Raw genomic sequence first — 22,701 nt, 5'->3', positions numbered from 1 at the left:
AAGAAATTAAAATAAAATAAAATAATTTTTTTAAAGGCATCCTAAAAAGTAGAGACTGGAGATCCCTACAACTGTCACAGATTCAAAGAAATTATGTTTGTTTCAACTGTCAGATAACTGTATATACCCTTACAAGAGACAGTATGGTAAAATTAGCTTCATCTGTAATGGTTTAATTTTCCACAAAGAAAATGTTTACTACTAAGCAATTGATATTTTTATGTTTGGTCCTGCTTTTTAGTCCATTCACCACTCTGCTTCCAGAATGCTCTTATTAAACACAAGTTTGACTATATCACTCTCCTAGTTTAAATTTTAATGGCTCCTTATTGCATTTAACAAAGAACAAATATTTATTGAGTAATTATCAGAAGCCAGGGACTATTCTACCCCTGATGCAAAGTTCTCTTGTGTAGTTTATATTCCAATATTACTATCTCTGGGATTAAAGTCCAAATTCTTAAACACAGCAAACAAGTCTATTAGATATCTGTATTCTGGCAACCTCTTTAGCTTTAACTGACTGTTCCCCAATAAATATCCTAAGATACAGCCAATACCAAACAATTTGCTGTTCTCTGAACATGCCACACTTTCTCTCATCTCTATGTCTTTCAGCTACTTTTAGCTCAACCCCTCAACTTTTAGCCAAGCAATTCTAATTACTAACAGAGCTCAGATACTATCTCTGTAGAGACACCCATTCATGCATCACTCAGATTGAGTTAAATACCCCTCCTCTCTGCCTCAGTACATTACCCTACCTTCAGATTTATCAAAACTATAATTGTTTATATAACTGTCTCCCCTATCACACTAAAGACAGGAAATAATTCCACACTGGCAAGTATATATTCAGTAAATATGTCTTGAGTGAATGAATTATTAAAAGCAAAACAAGAGAGCTAAAAGGAGAAGTGAAAGATTAGGGCAGGACTAGAATAGACAGGAAGAAAGAAGTTGCTGGGAAAGATAGCCTTCTTTATTAATTTTGTAAAGATCTATGAGATGTAAAAGAGTTGAAAGGACCTTAGGAATTGTTTTAGTGTACTCGAACTGCTATAACAAAATGCCACAGACTGAGTGGCTTAAACAATGGACATTTATTTCTCATAGTTCTGAAGCCTGGAATTCCAACATCAAGGTGCAGGCAGATTTGTTGCCTGGTGTAGACAGCTGCCTTCTTGCTGTATACTCACATGGCAGAGACAGAGAAAAAGAGGGGGAGGAGAGAGACATCTCTCCTGTCTCTTCTTTTTTAAAGGGCATTAATTCCATCATGAGGACCCCACCTTTATGACCTAATCTAACCCTATTACCTCCTAAAGTCTCCAACTCTAAATACTATCACATTGGGGATTAGGGCTTTGTCATATGAATTTGGTGGGGGACACATTCAATCTATAGCAGGAATCAAAAGTGAGAGTACTTTAGAGATCATATAGTTCAATATCCTCACTATATAAATTAGTAAAATATGAGAATCTTACGAATTGGTATGACTATTCCACACAGTTAGGAAAGACACATTAAAATATAATTTAGGAAACGCTGACCTTCATATTCTTCTTCATTCTCAAGATAATCATCATCCAGCACATTCAGCAGTCTTAGCACTGGAGTAGGAAGCATCACCAAATCTTCAATATGAGGGGCTGTTAAATTCATTATAACATGGTTAATTAAATGTAAATTCTCCCAAATAAATTGACTATCAGGCAAAGGAGCTCGGGAATAAAAATGAGTTCTGATGTCTTATTTGATTGTAAAATAACCAAGAACAAAATAAAGATGTATACAACTTACCAAAAGGAATGCTAAAGAATGGGCTACACAATGCCATTTCAGCAGGAATTCTTCTGCTTGGATCATCATGAAGCATGCTAAAATACAAAAATAGGTATCTTTACAATTTTTGTCAAATCTTTTGAAAATGCAACCATTAGGGAAAATAACAATGTCTAAATGTTCACCACAGCATTAATCATATTAGCATGACTTACTGAATCACTCATCTACAAAAAAATAAATGCTATTTACTAGTAAATAGTTCAATAAATTATTATATATACCTAAGACATAATATTATATTTTAATTTAAAATCTTTGTGATTAATAAACACAACATGGGAAAGTGATCCACACTCTGTAACACTAAGTGAAAAACAGCTAGACATAGATTTAGGGTAATCCAATTAATAAAAAACAAAAAGAGGTGAGATGACTTTTGAGCCTTGTCATATCCCCCTAATAATAAAGCAACTTGACAGCGAAATCAAAAATCTATGGACAACATCTCTACCAAAAGTAGGTAACCCCACTAGACTTCAAAATACAAGAGGCTAGGGAGAAACCATCAATAGCAGTAGGACTTGCACCACATTGGCATGTATGTAGAAGGAAGCAGACAAAAATAACAGTTAATCTGATGAACCAGAGAAAAAAATAATCCCAAAGAAACAACAGGTATTCACTGGAAAGCACAGTTAGCCAATTTGAGAAAAGCATCTGAAACTACCAGGGGTTATACATTCTAATTCCAAGTGAATGCAAGGGGTCCTCTGTAAAACCTGAGGGGGCTGAAGTAATCTAGACACTAGAACCTCTCAAAACCAACCAGCTGAAGCTCCCTTCCAGGGCAGAGTCCTGCAAAGAAAAGAAATCTTGGGAAGAGAATCCACATAGATGAGGTAAATAAATTGAGAGGGAAAGAGACAAAGACACCAGGAAAAAAGCAGGGAAGGGGAAGAGCCAAGAGATCTCAGGAAAAGAAAAAAACCACTTTAAAAAAAAAATTACACAGAACAACAGAAGAAGGAGCCGTGTGTAGTTAGAAAAGTTACACCTTCTTCTGTAAGTTTAGGAAAATGAATTTCATATAAAAATGAACCACATAAAAAGAATTATAACAAAGTTACTACAAAAGAAAAGAGAATTGCAAAATAACTGCCCTCAGACAACGAATGCATGCAAGAAAGACATGACCACAACACAAACACTATAACCTACCATTTCAAATGAGCTAAAGGCATTTTTTACAAAGATACAAGATATGAAAGAGTAACATAAATCAAATTAGAAAATTTCAAAAATCAGATAACAGAACTCAGGAGAAACAAAAGGAAAAAATAATTTCATAAAATAAGCTTAAGCTAGAAGAGACATTAAGGATGAATAAACACAAGAGATAATGTCTTAAAGACAAACAAGGCAGAAAGGAGAAAAAATTTTTAAATTAAAAATAAGGAATAAAAAAAGATTCAAGGGGCTTCCCTGGTGGCACAGTGGTTGGGAGTCCGCCTGCCGATGCAGGGGACATGGGTTCGTGCGCCCTGGTCTGGGAGGATCCCACATGCTGTGAAGCGGCTGGGTCCGTGAGCCGTGGCCGCTAGGCCTGAGCGTACGGAGCCTGTGCTCCACAGTGGGACAGGCCACAATAGTGAGAGGCCCGTGTACCACACACACACACAAAAAAAAAAGATTCAAGAGAAAGTGGTAATACTGAATAGAGTCAAAGAAAATCTAATATATATAGAATGGGAGTGCCTGAAGGAAAAAACCAAAGCGAGGGAACAAATACTAAAAACTGTAACTTAAGAATACTTTCATAAAACAAACAAAAAGATCTGAAACTACGTATTTCCTGATTTCCTGAGAATACAGACCCTAGAAAAATCAAAATTATTCTGGTAAAATCACTAGACTTTTAAGAAAAAGATGAAATCCTCAGGGCATCTAGGCCAAAAGACCAAGTGACTTTTAATACAAAGACAGAGTGTCATCAACACGCTGTTTTCAACAGCAACACTATATGCTAGAAGAAAACAGAGTACAGTTGACCCTTGAACAACTCCAGGGTTAGGAGCATGACCCCTCCCCACAGTGTAAAATCCATATAACTTATAGCTGGCCCTCCATATTCACAGTTCCTCTGTATCCACAGTACTGCAGCCGCAGATTCAACCAACTGCAGATCATGTAGTAACATACTATTTACTACTGAAAAAAATCCATGTATAAATGGACTCTTGCAGCTCAAACCCATGTTGTTCAAGGGTCAACTGTAATTTAAGACACTCAAGAAAAGTGTCTGCTAACGATTTTTATAGCCAGGTAAACAGACTTTCAAGTATAATAAGCACAGTTTAACCATTATTAATATACAAGGGACTTCCCTGGTGGCACAGAGGTTAAGAATCTGCCTGCCAATGCAGGAGACATGTGTTCGATCCCTGGTCTGGGAAGATCCCACATGCCGCGGAGCAACTAAGCCCATGCGCCACAACTACTGAAGCCCACACGCCTAGAGCCTGTGCTCCGCAACAAGAGGAGCCACCACAATGAGTAGTCCCCGCTCTCCGCAACTAGAGAAAGACCACGTGCAGCAACGAAGACCCAACGCAGCCAAAAATAAATAAATAAAACAAATAAATTTAAAAATAAATAAAACAGTATTTTAAAAAAATGTTAAAAGAAAAAAACATGCAAGAACTCAGAGGATATTAATCCTATGATCAAGAGAACAAGCTTCAGTAAACGAAAATGACTAGAGAGACATCAACACAAGGATCAGTGATGAACATTAAGTATCTAGTTACACACAGAACTGAGATCAAATGAGAGTGTTTGAAAACAGAGTGCATAGCATGTAATGGATATATAATCTGACAATGCAGATATAACTATTTTTCAAATGAGGGAAGAATGGGAAAAGCATATGCAAAAACAACTGTTTTCAGTAATCTTACTATACCACTATTATTGAGACTGTTTTAGTGTAATGTGGAATGAAGCAAATGAGTAATTATGAAATATTCTAATCTGGCATTCTCTTTGTCCTTAAGAACCAGAATTCCTGACATAAAAGAAAAGAGAAAGAGATATAAAACAGAAAAAGTAAAAACACTATGGTTCTGAAGTTAAATTAGAAACATCAGTATGAACTCTGTCCACTTAATAGGCCTTGAAACAATGACTGCCCCAGTAGCAGTGAGTATTCCTAACACCCAGATTGTGGTTTTTAAAATGCCATTTCCTACTAAAAGAAACCAGGCTTCTTGGAGAAATGCTACTTCCAGGTCTGGGGCAGGAAATGTATACTTTGAACTAGGAAAATCTTACCACACCAGATAAAAATGAAACTATTACAGATAATAAGGTCTGCCAAAACCAACTTGAAGAGGCTCACATTCCTCAAAGATGGGATAATTTCAGCTTCAATTAGGATAAGAACTGCAATGAATTGAAATATACCAAATATATTTAAATTCACTAGTTAATGATACTTTGACCTTTCAAAAAGGGGATGGTCTGCTTTGGAAGATGACAGAGGATCAATTCATTATGAAAACAAGTCAAGAGAATCAAGCATTTATTTCATCTTAACTAAATGAAGAGAAAATGACATAATAAGAACATCACCATTCTACAACCCCTAACAAAGTCACGGATCTAGGCACTAAGTATTAACAGTTCTTAACACATAAAACGGAGATGGCCACATTATGTGCTGACATAAAAAAACAGAATACCATCTAAAGTCTGGAAAAAAGAAACCCTCTAGATACAAATATACAACTACCAATTTACAGAAAATAGGGAAATATTTTAGACTATACTACAATAACACAATCTGTAAAATTCAGACTGTGGACAACTATACTGAGTCAACAACCCAGGCTGTTCAACAAATAAACAAAGGAACAGGGAGAGTAGGAGATAGAAAGGGACCTTTTAGAGTAAATGAAACTTAAAAGGGATTTGTTTTTTTTTAATAGAAGGGCAACACTAAACTATAGTGTTTAGGGATGCACACTTAGGTAATAAAACTATAAGGAAAACAAGGAAGTAATAATGACGACAGTCAGGGTAGCGGTTACTTTTAGGGAGGAAGAAGGGGCTTGAGATTGGGATAGGGTATGTAGAGGACTTCAGGAGTAGCTGGTAAAGTTCTAATTCTCAACCTGAATATAGTGGATACAAGAGTATTCCTAAGCATTCACTAAGCTACACATTTGTTTTCAGTATCTATGTTTTCGTCTACAATTTAAAAAAAGTTCGAATAATTTGCATGCATACACAACAAAATATGAAGAAAAATACTGAAAAATACACCGAAGTGCTGACAGTAGAAAATGAGTTTATAATTTTTATTTTTCTTGTCACAATTTTCTATAGCTTCCAAATCTAGTATTACTTGTAGGAAAAAGGGGAAAAAAAAAGTATTATTAAAAACAAAATAAAACCAAACCCCTCAAGCTTAAATAACAAGGTCTATTAGACTTTTAAGTCTATCCCAGAATCCATTACATAATTTGACTTCTATCCTAGAATCCGTTATATAATTTTACACTGCCTCTTTTCAATGTAAAATGCAACATTTAATATCTAGTATCAATCAGATACTGACAGCTATTTAAAACTACTGTAATTTGTAAGACACACACACACACACACAAATAAGTGCAATTAAAACTGGTGAAGCTGACAATGGCACTATCCATCTTTGGGACCGGAGAACTGGCTACAATTTCCAGAGAGTTCATGCAGCAGTACAGCCTGGGTCTTTGGACAGTGAGTCAGGAATATTTGCTTGTGCTTTTGATCAGTCTGAAAGTCGGTTATTAACAGCTGAAGCTGATAAAACCATTAAAGTGTACAGAGAGGATGATACAGCGAAAGAAGAAACTCATCCAGTCAGCTGGAAGCCAGAAATTATCAAGAGAAAGAGATTTTAATGCGGTCTTGTCTTCATGGTGGTTCCAGTTTTGTTTTTTGTTTCTTTTTTAGCTTAGTGTTGATGAGAATATCCAGTCATTTGTGCTCTGGCTAGGAATATAAAGCAAAAACTCACATGCTTGAATCATTGCTTTTTCATATTTTACAATGAACTGTCCTCTCCCCATGTTTTTATTTCTAAAATAAACAGTTTGAGGTCCTAGGAGGTAAGATGCATATATCAAGCATATGTGGGTTTGTTGAACATAACTATCCTAAAGATAGAATGATTTATCACTTTTATTAAAACACACTTTTTTTTTTAACTTACAGAACTGCTTACTGTAGAAGTACATGTTTTGAGGGGAGCAGTCTTTCTTTTTAATCCTTTAAAAACTGGTATCTGTGACCGATAACTTGGGATTAAAGGATTTGAAGCATTAAAAAAAAAACAAAACAAAACTGGTGAGATCTGAGTTCCATGGACTGTAATGTCAATTTCCTGGTTTCGATATTGTACTAGTTTCATAAGATGTTACCACTAGGGGAAACTGGGTGAAATCAAAACACTACATCTGTATACTTTAAGCAAAAAGCTCCATAACCGCCTGACTCATTTCATTTTATACACATGTGTAATATTAATTTTCTCTGATCAAAAACTGCAAACAGTGTCATCTCCTTAGACACCAAGATTTATAAAACAATCAATCATGCCAGATAAAAACAGACACCTTCACTTACAATAACTAACGCTAATCAGAACACCCTCCGGAGCAACACCTGGCCCAGGAGTCACGTGAACCAGCTTTCTCAAATAAGTTTGATAATGACTATCATAAGGGCATGACTAACTTGCCACAGAATCTGAATAGCCGTAGGTTTACTCTGAGAAACAAACATTCTTGGGTAGAAGGAGTGGACTAATGAGCAGTTTTAATGAAGCTTTAAAAGCCAGTTTGGAGAAAATTTAAGAATAGGGTACACATCCTTTTAATTACACCATTTGTCAGAAATCATGTTTTGTCAATTCAAAGATAGTCTATTTTATGTCACTACAGTTTTAAAGACAGGAATTAGTTTTATATCAAAAAACAATTTAAAAATTTAAAAAAAACAGCACTGTATCTGTCCCGAGAGTTTTCAATGGTAATTATTTAAAGTATAATATATAATTACTTTACTTGAAACTTTATTTGGTAGTCCAAAGTAAACTTAGTCTTTAGTTAATAAACACCTATTCTCTATCATATATAGAACTGCCAGAGCTACGAAAGGCCCAAGGTACAGTGATCCATCATCTATCTTCCATTGAATAACTGCTAGGAAGAGCCTAATACCTGGTACTCACCAGGAAAAAAGAACACTCCTTTGAAAATAAATTTAGTAAAACAACTTGATTGCTTTCTTATTAGAAGCTAGCCTGTATAGAATATCTAAAGATTTTTGATTCTAAGGAAGGAAAAGCTCTACATGATTAAGCAAACCAGAAATAGTAATATAAATCCATTAAAAAAAAAAGCCAGTTTAAAGTACATGTAACATACCTTTTGATAAGGTCTCTTAGGTGATAGGCTGGAATTGCGGCATTCACCACTGCTTTACTGGCAAATATGTGATCAATAATAGCAGAACTGTTTGCCTAAAAAGACGGAGAAAAGTATTCCTTTGGTTATTCAATTCAGTCTGTATTTACTGAGTACTGGACACATAGCACTGAACGGTTTGGTAAATTAAATGCAACAGAAAACACTCTCTTCTGAGAGCTTACAATTTAATGAAGGAGATTGGTACATAATTATAAAACTTCTAGAGAAGAGGAGCATTTTTTCTCCATTCTCAGTAACTGACACTCTATGAACACTTACTAGATGAATGAATAAAGAAACAATTACCAAAGCAACCACACAGAAATGCAGTTTAATGCAAAATGAGAAAGTAAATGTGTGCTAGGTGAGTCAGAGTGTCTTCATGAGTCTTCAATTGGTTTTCAGACAGAAATAAACTATCAAAGAGAAACCAGGACACTATTTAAAAATTGCATCTGTCACATTATTCATACCTTAAATCCTTGTGGAACATAACATTTTCTCCCTGAGTACTGTGGAAGTGTGTACATGAGTAAAAAGACCCGATATCATCATCATCACCTAATACCACAGGCCACACGCTATGCTAGGAACTAGATATCATCTCATTTTTAACCTCAACACTGTTATCCTCATTTTACAGAAAGTAAACCATAGCTTGGTAAACCTAAATAAATAACTTAGAGGTGGGGGAAGATATAAACCCTAGAGGTTTAACTTCAGAGCCTATGCTCATACTCAGCAATTTTGCCTCTATAGAAAGTGATAAAATACAGAATAATGATGCTTATATCTAGGAGACAAATAATGGGGATTGCTTTAGTACACATCATGCCTCTAAATTTCACCAAAAAATGCCCAAATGTGATCTAGTTCTGATTGGCTCTGGCTCAAGAAGAAATAGTCCAAAGAGCTCAAAGTTAGTCAAAGCCAAATGTAGAAAATTGATCCGTTTATCTGTATTAGCACTAGAGAAAGAACAATAGACTGTTTGGGGTACTAATGATAAAGAATGATACTGGTTTTACTCACATGGCAGTACTTTTTTTGCCAAAAGTAAGCATTAGGTACACCCACTAGGCTATTAAAGTATTCCTTCCAAGAACTGCTTCACCAGGTATAGATGACTAGGGGTTTAAAAGAAATAAAACTCTGTATGGTATAATGGCCACACACTATGCATTAGATGCTCAAAAAAATACTTGTTTAATATCAAAACCAATAATAATTCCCAAACATTGTACTGTTTATCAAACCTCTAACCTAAAGGATACTGATATCATCACAACATTAAAGCTCCAATATGTTGGAAAACATAATGTAGTTAGTTCCTAACTCATGAATATGTGAAAGGTTAATTCCTATGTCAGAGGTTTGGAACTTAGAACCCATGTTCCCAAAGAAACGATGTTATTAGCAGCACTTTCTCAGGATAGTTCACATATAGATTACAAATAAACACGAAGCAGAGTGGAACTGTGGACAGAACACTGAACTTCTGAGTAGGAGGGACAGAATTGGGGACCCAGGTCTAGAACATCCAGCTGTACTATCTGGAGCTAGTGGTTTTACATATCTGTGCCTCCAAGTTTTCATTTGTAAAAGAATAACCAATATCCATTCTAACAATCCTCATAGAATAGTACTGTATTAGTAATATTTTAGAATATAATACTACATTACTAAACAAATCACTTTTGCTTCTTTGGGGAAATGCATTCATTCAAGCACTTACGACACGCCAGGCCTCAGCTAAAAACAGTGAGTATGCAATGCTCACTAGCACACCTGTAGCTACAGGAGTGAGGAATGGCATTGAAGGTAAGATGAATGCAGTAAGAGGAATGTGGAGGTGATGAAGCAATCAGTGTCCTCGTCCTCAAAGAGAATCACTATAAACTGAGTACTCTTACATTGGGATTAAGGGCCCCAAAGCAAAACAGTGGTGCAGCTTACCTTCCATTCCTGAGATCTGACTGTATGTTTCAGTTTCATTCCTGAGAACATTTCCAGTAAAATGATTCCTAGGCTCCACAGATCAACAGCTGAGGTACATTCTGTATCACTCTGCAGGCCAGCCTGGGCCAAGCAATTCTGCAGTTCTGCTTCCGGAGCCCGATACCCGTCTGTCTGAATGTACTTTACATCCTAAAGAAGAAGAGTAAATATTGTAACCAATCAAAAACTGTCTCCACTTTCCATCCAACCAGTGTATTTACCTCTCTGAAAGTGCAATGAGCCACTGCCAAACTGAATGTTAAAATTTTGAGTCCTTGGCTACCACAATGCTTTGGTTCATTAACTGGGTAGTTCTCAAAGGCAAGCTGTACACTTTCCATACAACCACTCATTTCTTTAGATATTCTCTTGCCTGTCAGACACTGCTGATTAATAAGGACACTCTGCAAAGAGCTGATAAACCATGGAGAATGGAGCATTTGCCATAACTGTCACATGAATTCTGCCATTAGACAGAGTCCCAACATTGAAGACACGAGTAACAGTAATTCAGCAGTTAACCAAATGCTCAAAGAAAAAAAAGTCTTCTATGTAGGTAAAGTACTTTTAATAATTCCACAGCCCTCTTGTACTAGGCTCCCCCTACCTGACCCAAACATATAACCCTTTTTAATGATTATGGCAATGAAATTCTTTTTATTTGCTTCATCCCCAGGCACTTCAGTATTTTACATAGAAATATCTCTTAAGTCTCTACTAAATCACCTCTGTTATTTAAAAATATTTTGTTAGACCATTGAGGGGGTGGGGAGAGAAAGTATGTCTTACCTGATTGCCTTCTTTGAAGCTAAGTCCAAAGTCAATGAGTTTAAAACATTCATTCTCGGCACTCCACAATATATTACGTGGTTTGAGGTCTGCATGGACATAACCCTCATGATGAAGAAAAGCAAGGGCCTCTAGAACATCTCTGGCACAATGCTGTATCATCCACATGGAACAACCCTGGTGACTGGAATATAAAAGCAATTCCGAAACACTGACATCCAGGAGTTCAAGCAACAGACAGCGTGATGGCACATTTGGAGAGAAGTGGATTGTAAAGACTCCATATAAAGTCACTAGAAAAAGAAATGAATTATAATACTTTAAAAACCAGACTCTGAGTAAGTGACCATTAAAGTAGATACAAATTTGGGGTAGTCTAGATAAGGATAACTTTGATGAGCAAGGAAGCCACTGTAATTTATTTTTCCCATGAGTAAGATTTTTGGGCAACTGGGTTACTTTATTTTAATAAAATGAGACGACCTTCAACAGCGAATTACTATTCAAAGATATTAAACATGGCACAATAATTCAAATTGTGTTTCCCAAGCATTCAGAGATGGGTGAATAGGCATTTAGGGTGCCAAGCAAAAATGATCAAAAGAAAAATCCAAATACTAAGTACTCTTACAGCAAATGTCACAACATGCAAAATCAAAATTGAAGATTGTTTCTTGATCCAAAATAGCACTCTATAATCTAAATACTAAAAGGAGAGACTGAGACTTTCAAGACGACATTTTAACCTAATCTTGTAGAGATTCAACAACTCCTTAGGCCTGCAAAAAATTTCCATCTTAAATACCCGGGTTATATAGCAACCCTTAAAAAATAAAATAAAATAAAATAAAAAGCAACACTAGTGTTAAGAAATTCTTCTCCAAATGGTAATATTAAAAAGGTCACCTTCAAATTAAATATGGATCATGCTTGCCAGGAAATAAGACATTATTAACCAAAGCCGTTACTAATTATAAGCTCTCTGTTGGTATAGTAACAATGAAAACTGTTTTCATATATCAAACATCAGTAACCATTACATATCTTACATTCCGAATATCTGAATCATGAAACATGGTCTTACCTGGGTAAAAGTATAAAGTGCATATGTATAATTTTCGCACTTCCATAAGGACTACTATGTAAAATTTGGGAGTCATTTCTTCCAAATCCATACTAAATATTTATCAAGTAACACATACGGGTTCTTAGCATTGACGTCACAAGTACTAGAAATATTTCCCACTTTTCACTGGTGTGCAAAGATTAAAACATTTCCGTATAAGACATGACAATCTAGTAAAGATATGCCTCCTTTCACTAGAGAAGATAATTCTGTGTGCTAATAGGTGCGGCATTCTCCAACGAGAACTTAATCAAAACAGAATTTATTGAGCATCTACTACGGGCAAAGCAGACCACCAACTCCACCGTACTGCAGAGTGAAAGGGGGACAGGAAAGGGCCCTGGACCGGGTGATAAGGACAGGGCCAGACCCACTCGTCCAGCCTAAAAGACGGAAGATGGAACGCCAGGCTGCAAGAGGGAGTGCATGCCTGGACTCGACCTGGGCAAGACGAGAAGGGAGACAGCGGCTATTACCGATGTTCCTGTGACCCTGCAACTGCTCCAGCGCCGCCCTCTCTTTGCGGAAACCGTACTCAGCGGCCGAGGCCGCAGCCCCGGTGGTGCCCGGCGGTAAGAACTGCTTCAGAGCGCCGGGGGGTGAGCCGGGTGTGCCGCAGCAGCGCACACGATACACCGAGGCCGAGGAGCCGCTACCCAGGCGGCTCTGTACCTGCCACAGCCGCCCGAAGGCTTCCAGAAACCGCGGCGGCTCCGCGCCCCACGCGCAGCCGGATCCCGCCATCAGTGCGGACTGAGGGCGCTGACACGGAGCTGACGCGACTCCCAGGGCAGGCCGGCAGGGCCCACGGTCACATCCCCGCCCGCCGGACCAGCGGCTCCGCAGGGAGGGGCCTGCAGCCGCCTCACCGACTGCCGGGACCTCGATCCGCCATGACACCGGAAACCGTAGCTGCTGTGGGGCGGGGGTGGTCCCAGAAGCCGGAAATGGAGGAAGAGCCAATCCTGCAGGCTGAAGGAGGCGGGCCCAGAAGGGGCGGGGTCTAGAGTTGATTAGAGGACTTAAGGTTTGGAGGAAGGGATTGAGGTTGAAAGGTGTGAAACTTTCTTTAGTTCTCACTGTTCCAGGCCCAACGTAAACCGCTTTCACACACGTTACCTGAAATTAAAGCTGCTCCTTTTTCTTGTTGAGGCACCTCACCTCAGCACTGGGAACCTAGGAAAATAAAACCCCGCCTACATTTCTCATAGCCGGGATCCCAGAGGAAATACCCCAGTTACTAAAGGAAAGGGTTTAACACCACTTCCACACCTATGGTCACTAGTGGCTATAATTCTGGACGCCCAGACCTCTGTGCTCCTCCTAGTCTACTTGCCTGTGGCTGCCTCAACAAAAAGCATCCAGTCCCAGGCAAGTCTTCAGATGACTAGCTCTGGCTGAAATCCTGACAGCAAGCTCTTGAGAGACAGACCCATAAGCTAGAACAACCTATCGAAGCCACTTCTGAATTCAATCCTGCAGAAATTATGACAACAAATGTTTATTATTGTTTTAAGTTGATAAGTTGTGGAGTAATTTATAATGTAGCAGTGAAAAAACTATAAACTAGAAAGGAATAAATTAATTATTGTCTGCAAAATTTAACATTGTTGAAAAATTGCTTTGTAGACTAGTTGTATACATTTATGCTCTAATTAGCAGTCAGAGTGTGTGACTTACCATACCCATATCATTATAAAGTATTATGATTAAAAATTTTTCTTTTTAATTTTATAAGTAATAAATGATATTTTGATATAGTTTTTATTTTTTGTTGTTAGTAGTGTACATCTTTTTCATACTTTTATTAGATATTTTAATTTTCTCTTCTGTAAATTTTCTTGCAAAATCATCTTGTAGATTTCCTTTTTCCCTTTACTTTCCTTACTCCTATTGTCTTTCTGATTAGATCCTTTTCTTTCCACGTGGCTGGTACACGCCAGGAAATACCAGAGGCTCACTTGGAATTGCAGGCTCTAACTGTAAGGAATCTACTGGCCCTCTCTAACCTGTTCTTTCTTCTCTCCTGAACAATATCTCTTTGCAGAGTGCTATGGATTGAATGTCTGTGTGCCCCCAAATTCATATGTTGAAACCCCAATCATCAGTGTGATAGTATTTGGAGATAAGGACTTTGAGAGGTAATTAGGTCATGAGGGCACCCTCATGATAGGATTAGTGCCCTTATAAGAAGAGATACAAGAGAGCTTGCTTTTTCTTTCTGCTCTCCATTGTGTGAGGGTGCAAAAGAATTTGGCAGTTTATAAACCAAGAAGAGGGCCTTCACTAAGAACCTGACTATGCTAGCACACTGATCTCAGACTTCCAGCCCCCAGAATCATAAGAAATAAATTGTTGTTTAAGCCACCCATTCTGTGGTTATTTGTTATAGCAGCTTGAATTAAGGTACAATGATTATCATAAACTTTGGCCACTTGAGGATTCCTGTAATAGAACCCATTTCTTCCTGGTATTTCAAGAGACTTTGTTCTCATTTCCTTGTTCTACACCCTGAAGTAAGTGGACCAATTGGTGGTCTGTCATGACATTTCCCACCTTTTCAATTCCCACATCCCTGTCAATGTCAGAAGCAGCTTTAGAAGGAGGCTGAGCCAGGCCCTCTGACTGGTCCTTTTTCTGTAGGTCTAGAGACCAAGCCGTGGCTTCAGAGTCAGACCTGATTTCAATCTACCACTTACTGTCTATGTGTTCCTGAGTAAACTAGCCAAACTCTCTTAGACCTTGTTTCCTTGGCTAATTTTAAGATGGGATGAAATATCTGCTTTGTTGTTATTAAATAAAACAACAAATGTAGATTATCTTATGAAGTACCTGACACACAGTGGGCTCTCAGTAAGATTTGCTCTTTTCACTTACCTGTGCTTAGATTTAGAGTGCCCACTAGAACAAAATAGAACCTTCTCATCATTGCATCATGACTCCTCCTCAGTGGACTGCAAAGATGCTACAGATAACTAACTGTGTTTCTTGACACTACGAAATATCTCCTCCACATATTCTGTCACCTTGTGGTATCTGAGGGACCTGAATCACACTTCTTTTCCTGTTCAAGTTTACTGCCCTTCAGATGGAGGAGGATAATGCGGTGAGGATGCATCTTGCAGGCACTTTTGGGAAAGTCAGTGTGAGCCAGATATGACAGGGAATTCCATCACCTCCAAATATTTGAATTTGAAATCTTAATGGACTAGAGGCTACTGGTGACTCAAGAGATCTGGGAGGAACTTAAATTTAGAGGGTGCATTTGTTCCCTCTGTTACAATGGAGGAATCACAGCCTCTGAGGCCCTAGAGCCATGTCACAAAGCACTGCAGAAATAGCGTCCCAAACTCAGAGGAAAACAGAGATAGGGAGGGCTTTTTTTTCTCCAGGTTGTAAAACAGGTATATGAGAGGGACAACTGATTCACCCACCAGTTCTAATCCCAGGATCACTAGGATCACTGTCCTTGGCCAAATGGCACAAGAGAGATAGGCAGGTCCATTGACCCTGGAGCTGCAGCAGCAGAGCCCAAGGAGAGGTAGAGTGACTTGGGGAGAAATAGACTAACCTGTGATCAAAAGGGAGAAAATATGGAAACTAAACTTTATAGAGCACTTACTGTGAGCTGTTACATCATGAGAGATCTTTGATAAACTATAGCTCTTTATAGAAACTGTACAAAATTATTGTTTCCTATCTAGAACTCTATATTACCCTTTGAAGTTATCTTCTCAAAGGAAGCATGTCAAAACATAACAGGGATGGTTTTTTCTTCAAACTACTTTGGGATCAAAAGTCCAAAAGAATAAATTGAAGGGATATAAAAGGAGAGAAATCAACTCAGATATGCCTGTGGTGAGGTATGCATTTTCTAACTCTCATTCTTGTCAGGATAGAACAAGGTACTATGCTTGAAAAGAGTTTGAAAGCTATAAAACATGGTATTATTATTATTTTCCTATAGAGATGAAGGCAGCAGAAGTGGAGAAGTCACAAACGGAAGATCATGTCAGTCTCCAACCAACTCTTGTATGAAAAATGGGTGCTTAATAATATAGGTGGGGGCTTCCCTGGTGGCACAGTGGTTGAGAGTGCGCCTGCCGAGGCAGGGGACACGGGTTCGTGCCCCAGTCCAGGAGGATCCCACATGCCGCGGAGCGGCTGGGCCCGTGAACCATGGCTGCTGAGCCTGTGTGTCCGGAGCCTGTGCTCCGCAACGGGAGAGGCCACAGCAGTGAGAGGCCCACGTACAGAAAAAAAATAAAATAAAAAATAATATATATATATATATATATAGGTGGGTCTAAATAGTAGAAACACTTATTACTCAAACATTAATGAAAATCAGTCTAGTCTTGGCCTTAACATCAAGAGAGATAGGATATTCTAGGGCTTCCCTGGTGGCGCAGTGGTTGAGAGTCCGCCTGCCAATGCAGGGGATACGGGTTCGTGCCCCGGTCCGGGAGGATCCCACATGCCGCGGAGCGGCTGGGCCCGTGAGCCATGGCCGCTGAGCCTGTGCTCTGCAACGGGAGAGGCCACAACAGTGAGAGGCCCGCGTACCACAAAAAAAATAAAAATAAAAAAAATAAATAAATTAATTTTTAAAAAAAAGAGAGATAGAATATTCTAGAGAGAGGATTATGGGGCCCAAATCTAGAAAGGTAGAAAAACCTGATAGCTTGAAACTATTTATTCATTTATTCCTGACTTCAATAAAAATTTATAAAGAACTACTATAATTCCCTGGACAAAGAACTCAGAGTCTGGTGAGGGAGACAGACAAGTTTAACGAGGAAAAAAAAAAAGCACAAGTGAAGAACTATTCTTAAAGCATAAGGCAAAGTTCATTATTTTAGACTGGAGAAAGTTAAGATAATGATTGAGGGAAAGTGATCTGATGAACTGAAAAATGCTGATGACCCCAAGCTTTACTATTAAGGTGGTATGGTATCATCATCCCAAGAGGGAAGGGAAAAGAAGTCAACGTTGGAAGAGAAAATAACTTCAATGAGACGTGTATTGAAAAGGAGGGTCGATTTAAATGGAATGGTATATAGATGTCCCTCGGTATCCACCGGCGGGCGGAGGAATTGGTTCTAAGACCCCAGCTGATACCAAATTCATGGATGCTCAAGTCCCTTATATAAAATTCTGTAGCCCAGAGGACCTCCCGTATCCACAGGTTCCACATCCGCAAATTCAACCAACCCCAGAGAATACTGAAAATCGTGAATGTGAAACCGTGAATATGGAGGGCAGAGTGTTTATCTATCTTCAAGATAGATTGATTTCTTGATACACTATCTCTTGATTTGAAACTGGCTTTTAGATAATATTTAGCAGGCAGTTCTGCACTGTATACACTATTGAGGAAAAGGCTAGGTAAGGGGAGGGGGTATGCCTCAATGTCACTCTTGTCAACTGGCCCCAGCAACTATTTGTCCTGAAAATTTTGACTGGGGAATGCCAAGTCAACACTTTAGTAATATCTCGAGCTTAATATATTTAAAACTCTACTCCTGATCTTTCTCCCCAGTCAGCCCCCAAACCCTGGCCTCATCCTTTGACTCTTATCTTTCTACCATCTTCAAAATATACTCAACCACTTTTTTTTTTAAACCATCTCCCAGCTACCAGCCTGGTCTAAGTCTCCATCACCTCTTGCCTAGATTATTGAAATAACCTCCTAACTGGTCTTTCTGCTCCCACTCTTGTTCTCCTACAGTCTCTTCTCAACACTCTCATGCCATTCACTTCACTCTCTTCCTTTCCTTTCTCTCCCAGGTCCAGCTCTTACAAAAGCCACTTTTGCAGACAGTGACGTTTAGGTGATGTGGACTTCTCAGCCTCTCTGCTCTGTTCTCCACCTTCTGGTGGGAGTGTTAATAAACAGTGAAAAGATAATCAGCCAAACCAAGGAAAATCAAAGGCCTTGATAATCCAGAAATTGCATAAACAGTTATATATAATTAAGAATTGTCTCTAGATTCAGAAGTGTTGTGGTTTGGGCTTCCCTGGTGGTGCAGTGGTTGAGACTCTGCCTGCTAATGCAGGGGACACGGGTTCGAGCCCTGGTCTGGGAGGATCCCACATGCCACGGAGCAACTAGGCCCGTGAGCCACAACTACTGAGCCTGTGCTTCGCAACGAGAGGCCACGATAGTGAGAGGCCCGCACACCGCGATGAAGAGTGGCCCCCGCTTGCCACAACTAGAGGAAGCCCTCGCACAGAAACGAAGACCCAACACAGCAAAAATTAATTAATTAATTAATTTTTTTAAGTGTTGTGTTTTTATTCCTGATCCTGAAATAATGAAAATCACAAAAGAGAGATGTAAATTATCATTTGTCACTATTTTACTTAGTATAACAAACTTCCTTAATTACTAATTTGCACTGAGCTGCATTATTATTGCTTCAAGTACTAACAGTTTTCCTCTGAAATTTTAAGACGCTGCTTATGAATTATTATTCTGGTTCTTACAGCCTGAGCAAATTTCATTAAACTCTTTTTGTTTCATGAGTTCATGTGTGATATTAAGCTATTGATCCTTGCTATGCCCATATATGGATACTATATATTTTAATGTTATATCTTTTAATACATTTCTATATCATATTTATTCTTTTGGAGAGAAATGATTGCAGAGTGAGAGTTAGCAGTTTGAAGTTTTGGGATTTTTTTTTTTTTTTGGTTACGTTGGATCTGTATTAAAAAAAATTTTTTTTAATACCATGCATTTTCTTTTTTTTCTTCTTTATTTATTTATTTGTTTCATTTTATTTATTTTTGGCTATGTTGTGTCCCCGCTGCCGCGTGTGGGCCCCCTTCTCACTACCTCACTGCGGTGGCCTCTCGTTGCACAGCATGGGCTCCAGGTGCATGAGTCTCAGCAGTTGTGGCATGCGGGCTCAGCAGTTGTGGCTGGCAGACTCCAGAGCGCAGGCTCAGCAGCCGCGGTGCACAGGCTCAAGCGGCATGTGGGATCTTCCCGGACCAGGGCTCGAACCCGTGTCACCTGCACTGGCAGGAGGACCCTCAACCACTGCGCCACTAGGGAAGCTCGGGGTCTGTATTATAATATAGAACAAATTGATGATATTTTGACAAAGAAACCTATTCGGTGTCCAGTGGAAAAAGATAGGTTTGTATGCTACCTACACCCATCCCAAGCCTAATGAGGAAGAGCAACAATCCTTAATTGTGATACGGATGAGTGAAGGACGAGGAGAACGTTTTTCTTTTCCCCAAAGCAGATCTTGCTCCTCTCTTACTAAAGCGTTCAATCTCTCTCCAAATGGTAGCAGGGCAATTCCAAGCTCTGACCCTCAGCCCATCACATAGGGTGTTAACAGAGACTACCTTTAAAAGTCGGAAAAGTAAGGATTTCCCTGGTGGTCCAGTGGTTAAGTCTCCACGCTCCCAATGCAGGGGATCTGGGTTTGATCCCTGGTCGAGGAACTAGATCTCACATGCTGCAACTAAAATATCCCGCATGCTGCAACTAAAATATCCCACATGCCGCAAGTAAGACTCAAGCAGTCAAATAAATACATATTTTTTTTAACAGTCAGAAAGGTAAAGGCACTAAACTTTTCTAGTTGGAGGATGTGGGGTTGGGGGAAGTGTGGGGTTAGCAAATTCTTAAAGAGAAAAGTCCATAAATTAGCAAATGAAATTTCTCAAGAAGAACGTGTCTCTAATATATTCAGTAATCATCATCTAAAATCTCTGCCCTGGGCTTCCCTGGTGGCGCAGTGGTTGAGAATCCGCCTGCCGATGCAGGGGACGTGGGTTCGTGCCCCGGTCCGGGAGGATCCCACATGCCGCGGAGCGGCTGGGCCCGTGAGCCATGGCCGCTGAGCCTGCGCATCCGGAGCCTGTGCTCCGCAACGGGAGAGGCCACAACAGTGAGAGGCCCGTGTACCACACACACAAAAAAATAAAATTAAAAAATAAATAAAATCTCTGCCCTGCAAGCATTTAGCAGGCCTCAGCAGAACTGATAGTCAGGTAATACCATTTCTTTGTAGATGATGTATTAAGATATCCATGGTGATGGTTGAAAGCCTAGGCTCTGGAGTTGTACTGTCTGGCTTCTAACCCTGGATTCACCACTTTGCCATCATGTGTGTGATATTGGTCAAGTGACTTCTCCTAACTAAACTTCCGGTCTTTCAACAGTAAAACGTCATTGAGTTACTATGGCGACTAAAAGAAACACTGTGTTTAAAGAGCTTAGCATAGTGGTTGCCACAGAATAATCACGCAATAGATGTTAGTTATTCTTCTCTGGATTTCAAATTATTTACCACGTTGACCCCCAAAATGCCTGGGAGAATCAGACTGAAGAATTCTAAAACTGTCGTCCTGGTTGGGACCTACAGATGGTGCTATGACCTCATCTGTTCTATTTTCTAGAATGGTGGTAAGCACTTACTAGTAACCCCTCCGCAAGACCCAGTGAATAAGGATGAGAGCCAGAGAAGCAGATGGTGTAGTAGGCAGGAAATTAAACTGGTTCAGTGGGAAAACCTCTTCTTTTTTATCTTTGAGCCCCATCTTGAGCTGTTTTCTTTGAAATTTAGCCACTGTGTTTTATTGAATGGGTATGCTTGATCCCTCCAAACCCCTCCCCTCCCCAAGTGATCATGAACATAAGATATTACCCTTAAAACTATCCTGTTTTTATTGCCACTAGTATGATTTTAACTTGCCACGTTGGCCCTGTCAGAAAACTACAGTCTCTGAAAATTTTCTCCCAAGACATGAAATCTTCATTAGTTGCTACTTGGTGGCAATAGCCACTTTCCACGCCTTTACCAAAAGCAAGGATTTTTTGTAGTCTTCTGATTGTTGTTACTACCAAGGCTCTAGACAAAATTCAATGACAAATGATTTTAGTGAATTTTTAAAAATCAGAAAAACTGCTGATTCTGAAACAGACACTATTAAAGCAGGCAACTTTCTATAAATTCTTACTTTTATATCAAAACAACTTAAATTTTAGACATATGATTTTTACATGTAAATTTTACTCTTTTTTTAATGGACCACAAAGATTTCCTGTATTAGTCTTCTGTATAAAGAATTTTGCAAGCCTAAGGGAAGATACTTTCTGTGTGTGTGTTTATTTTACACATGTGGTATCAGAAAGTAATGGTATAACACACCTACACATAAATTAGGCAAAAGATAATAGATATCAAAAAGAGCATGAGATAAATATTCTAGTAAATCAGATATAAAAAGCAAATATAATATAAAATAGGAGAGCCATGTGAGTTAACAAATTAGTAAGTTCAGGTAGGGCTTTACAAGAAACCCCTTGGTGAAACTATTGAACAGTGGCTCATTGTAGAACACTAATGTTCAGTGTAGACTAGACATGATTCTTTTGGTCGTCAATGCTCCTTTGCTCTTTTATTTCACACCCAAAATAATCTCAAGTCATCAGGTATTAAAAGTATTATTATTATTTTTTTTTTTTTTTGCGGTACGCGGGCCTCTCACCGTTGTGGCCTCTCCCGTTGCGGAGCACAGGCTCCGGATGCGCAGGCTCAGCGGCCATGGCTCACGGGCCCAGCCGCTCCGCGGCATGTGGGATCTTCCCAGACCGGGGCACAAACCCGTGTCCCCTGCATCGGCAGGCAGACTCTCAACCACTGCACCACCAGGGAAGCCCTAAAGTATTATCTTATTACTTGGAGTAAAGATGAAAGTGAAAATTTTTAGCTGTTGTAGCTATATCATTTGCAAAATCATATGGCTTTAAAAGCTTGAAAATAACACTTCCATAAAGCCTTCCACTTAAACTATCTGTGAAAAGAACAAACTACTTAATATCTGATGGTTTTCACTGATCAGAATAGAAATATATTAGGAGGATGGGAAATGTATTCAGTTAAGGAATAACTACATTCAATTTATTCATCTAGAAAGTTTATGAAGATATAATTATGTGCTGATATATGCTTGGAAATATTCTCCATGCTCAGTTAACAGAAATAGAACGTACTAAGTAGTACACTTGGGAGACAATATCTTGTTTAGCAAGATATGTGAAGATACAGTAAGATGTGCCAGTTATCAATTTATTGCCTCTGATTCAAATCCATCCTTCTTTGACCTGCTTTGGGACACTGGAGCAGGACCCTGTGAACATTTCTCCGTTGCCAGCTGTCTCTGTTAATAACAGAGGGCATTTGGAGGGACCCTGTCAGAGAATGGGGCTTCTCTCCCTGCTTCTGGGGTGCATTGTTTTCCTCCTCCAGTGTGGCTGCAAGTGACATGAGAGAGGCCGGACAGAACACACCCTCCAGTGAGTTTGCCCAGCGAACTTCTCTGTTGCCCTACAGGTAAGCTGTGGCCATGCTCTCTCCAACAGGATCTGAACCTCAGCCTTGTATGGTGGGTACCCTCTTCCAAAGTCTTTGTTTCCTCCTTGGACATTCCTTCCCTTAACCCTGGAGGTGG

At 39.1% G+C, this 22,701-nt stretch overlaps 1 protein-coding gene across 6 annotated transcripts in view; it reads right to left on the bottom strand.

Annotated features, from left to right (window-relative positions):
* Positions 1–13,150, bottom strand: part of UHMK1 (U2AF homology motif kinase 1) — a 111,595-nt gene extending 98,445 nt beyond the window's left edge. For 2 of the 6 annotated variants that reach the window (XM_059037641.2, XM_059037648.2), the window contains exons 1-6: positions 12,696–13,125; positions 11,094–11,386; positions 10,263–10,454; positions 8,265–8,359; positions 1,807–1,883; positions 1,557–1,655 (exon numbers count right to left, since the gene is read on the bottom strand). In XM_059037641.2, the coding sequence (XP_058893624.1) occupies positions 1,557–1,655; positions 1,807–1,883; positions 8,265–8,359; positions 10,263–10,454; positions 11,094–11,386; positions 12,696–12,963 (1,024 nt within the window). In that variant the 5' untranslated portion in view covers positions 12,964–13,125. Of the gene's footprint in view, positions 1–1,556; positions 1,656–1,806; positions 1,884–8,264; positions 8,360–10,262; positions 10,455–11,093; positions 11,387–12,695 lie in introns of all 6 variants that reach the window. The other 4 variants (XM_059037636.2, XM_059037674.2, XM_067040042.1 and 1 more) reach the window with 4 other exon arrangements.
* Positions 13,151–22,701: the final 9,551 nt, after the last annotated feature.

The sequence above is a fragment of the Kogia breviceps genome, chromosome 1, assembly GCF_026419965.1.
Source record: "Kogia breviceps isolate mKogBre1 chromosome 1, mKogBre1 haplotype 1, whole genome shotgun sequence".
In the NCBI taxonomy this organism is placed as follows: Eukaryota; Metazoa; Chordata; class Mammalia; order Artiodactyla; family Physeteridae; genus Kogia; species Kogia breviceps.
Note: the sequence above shows the minus strand (reverse complement) of the source record. Positions and strands in the feature narration are given on the sequence as shown.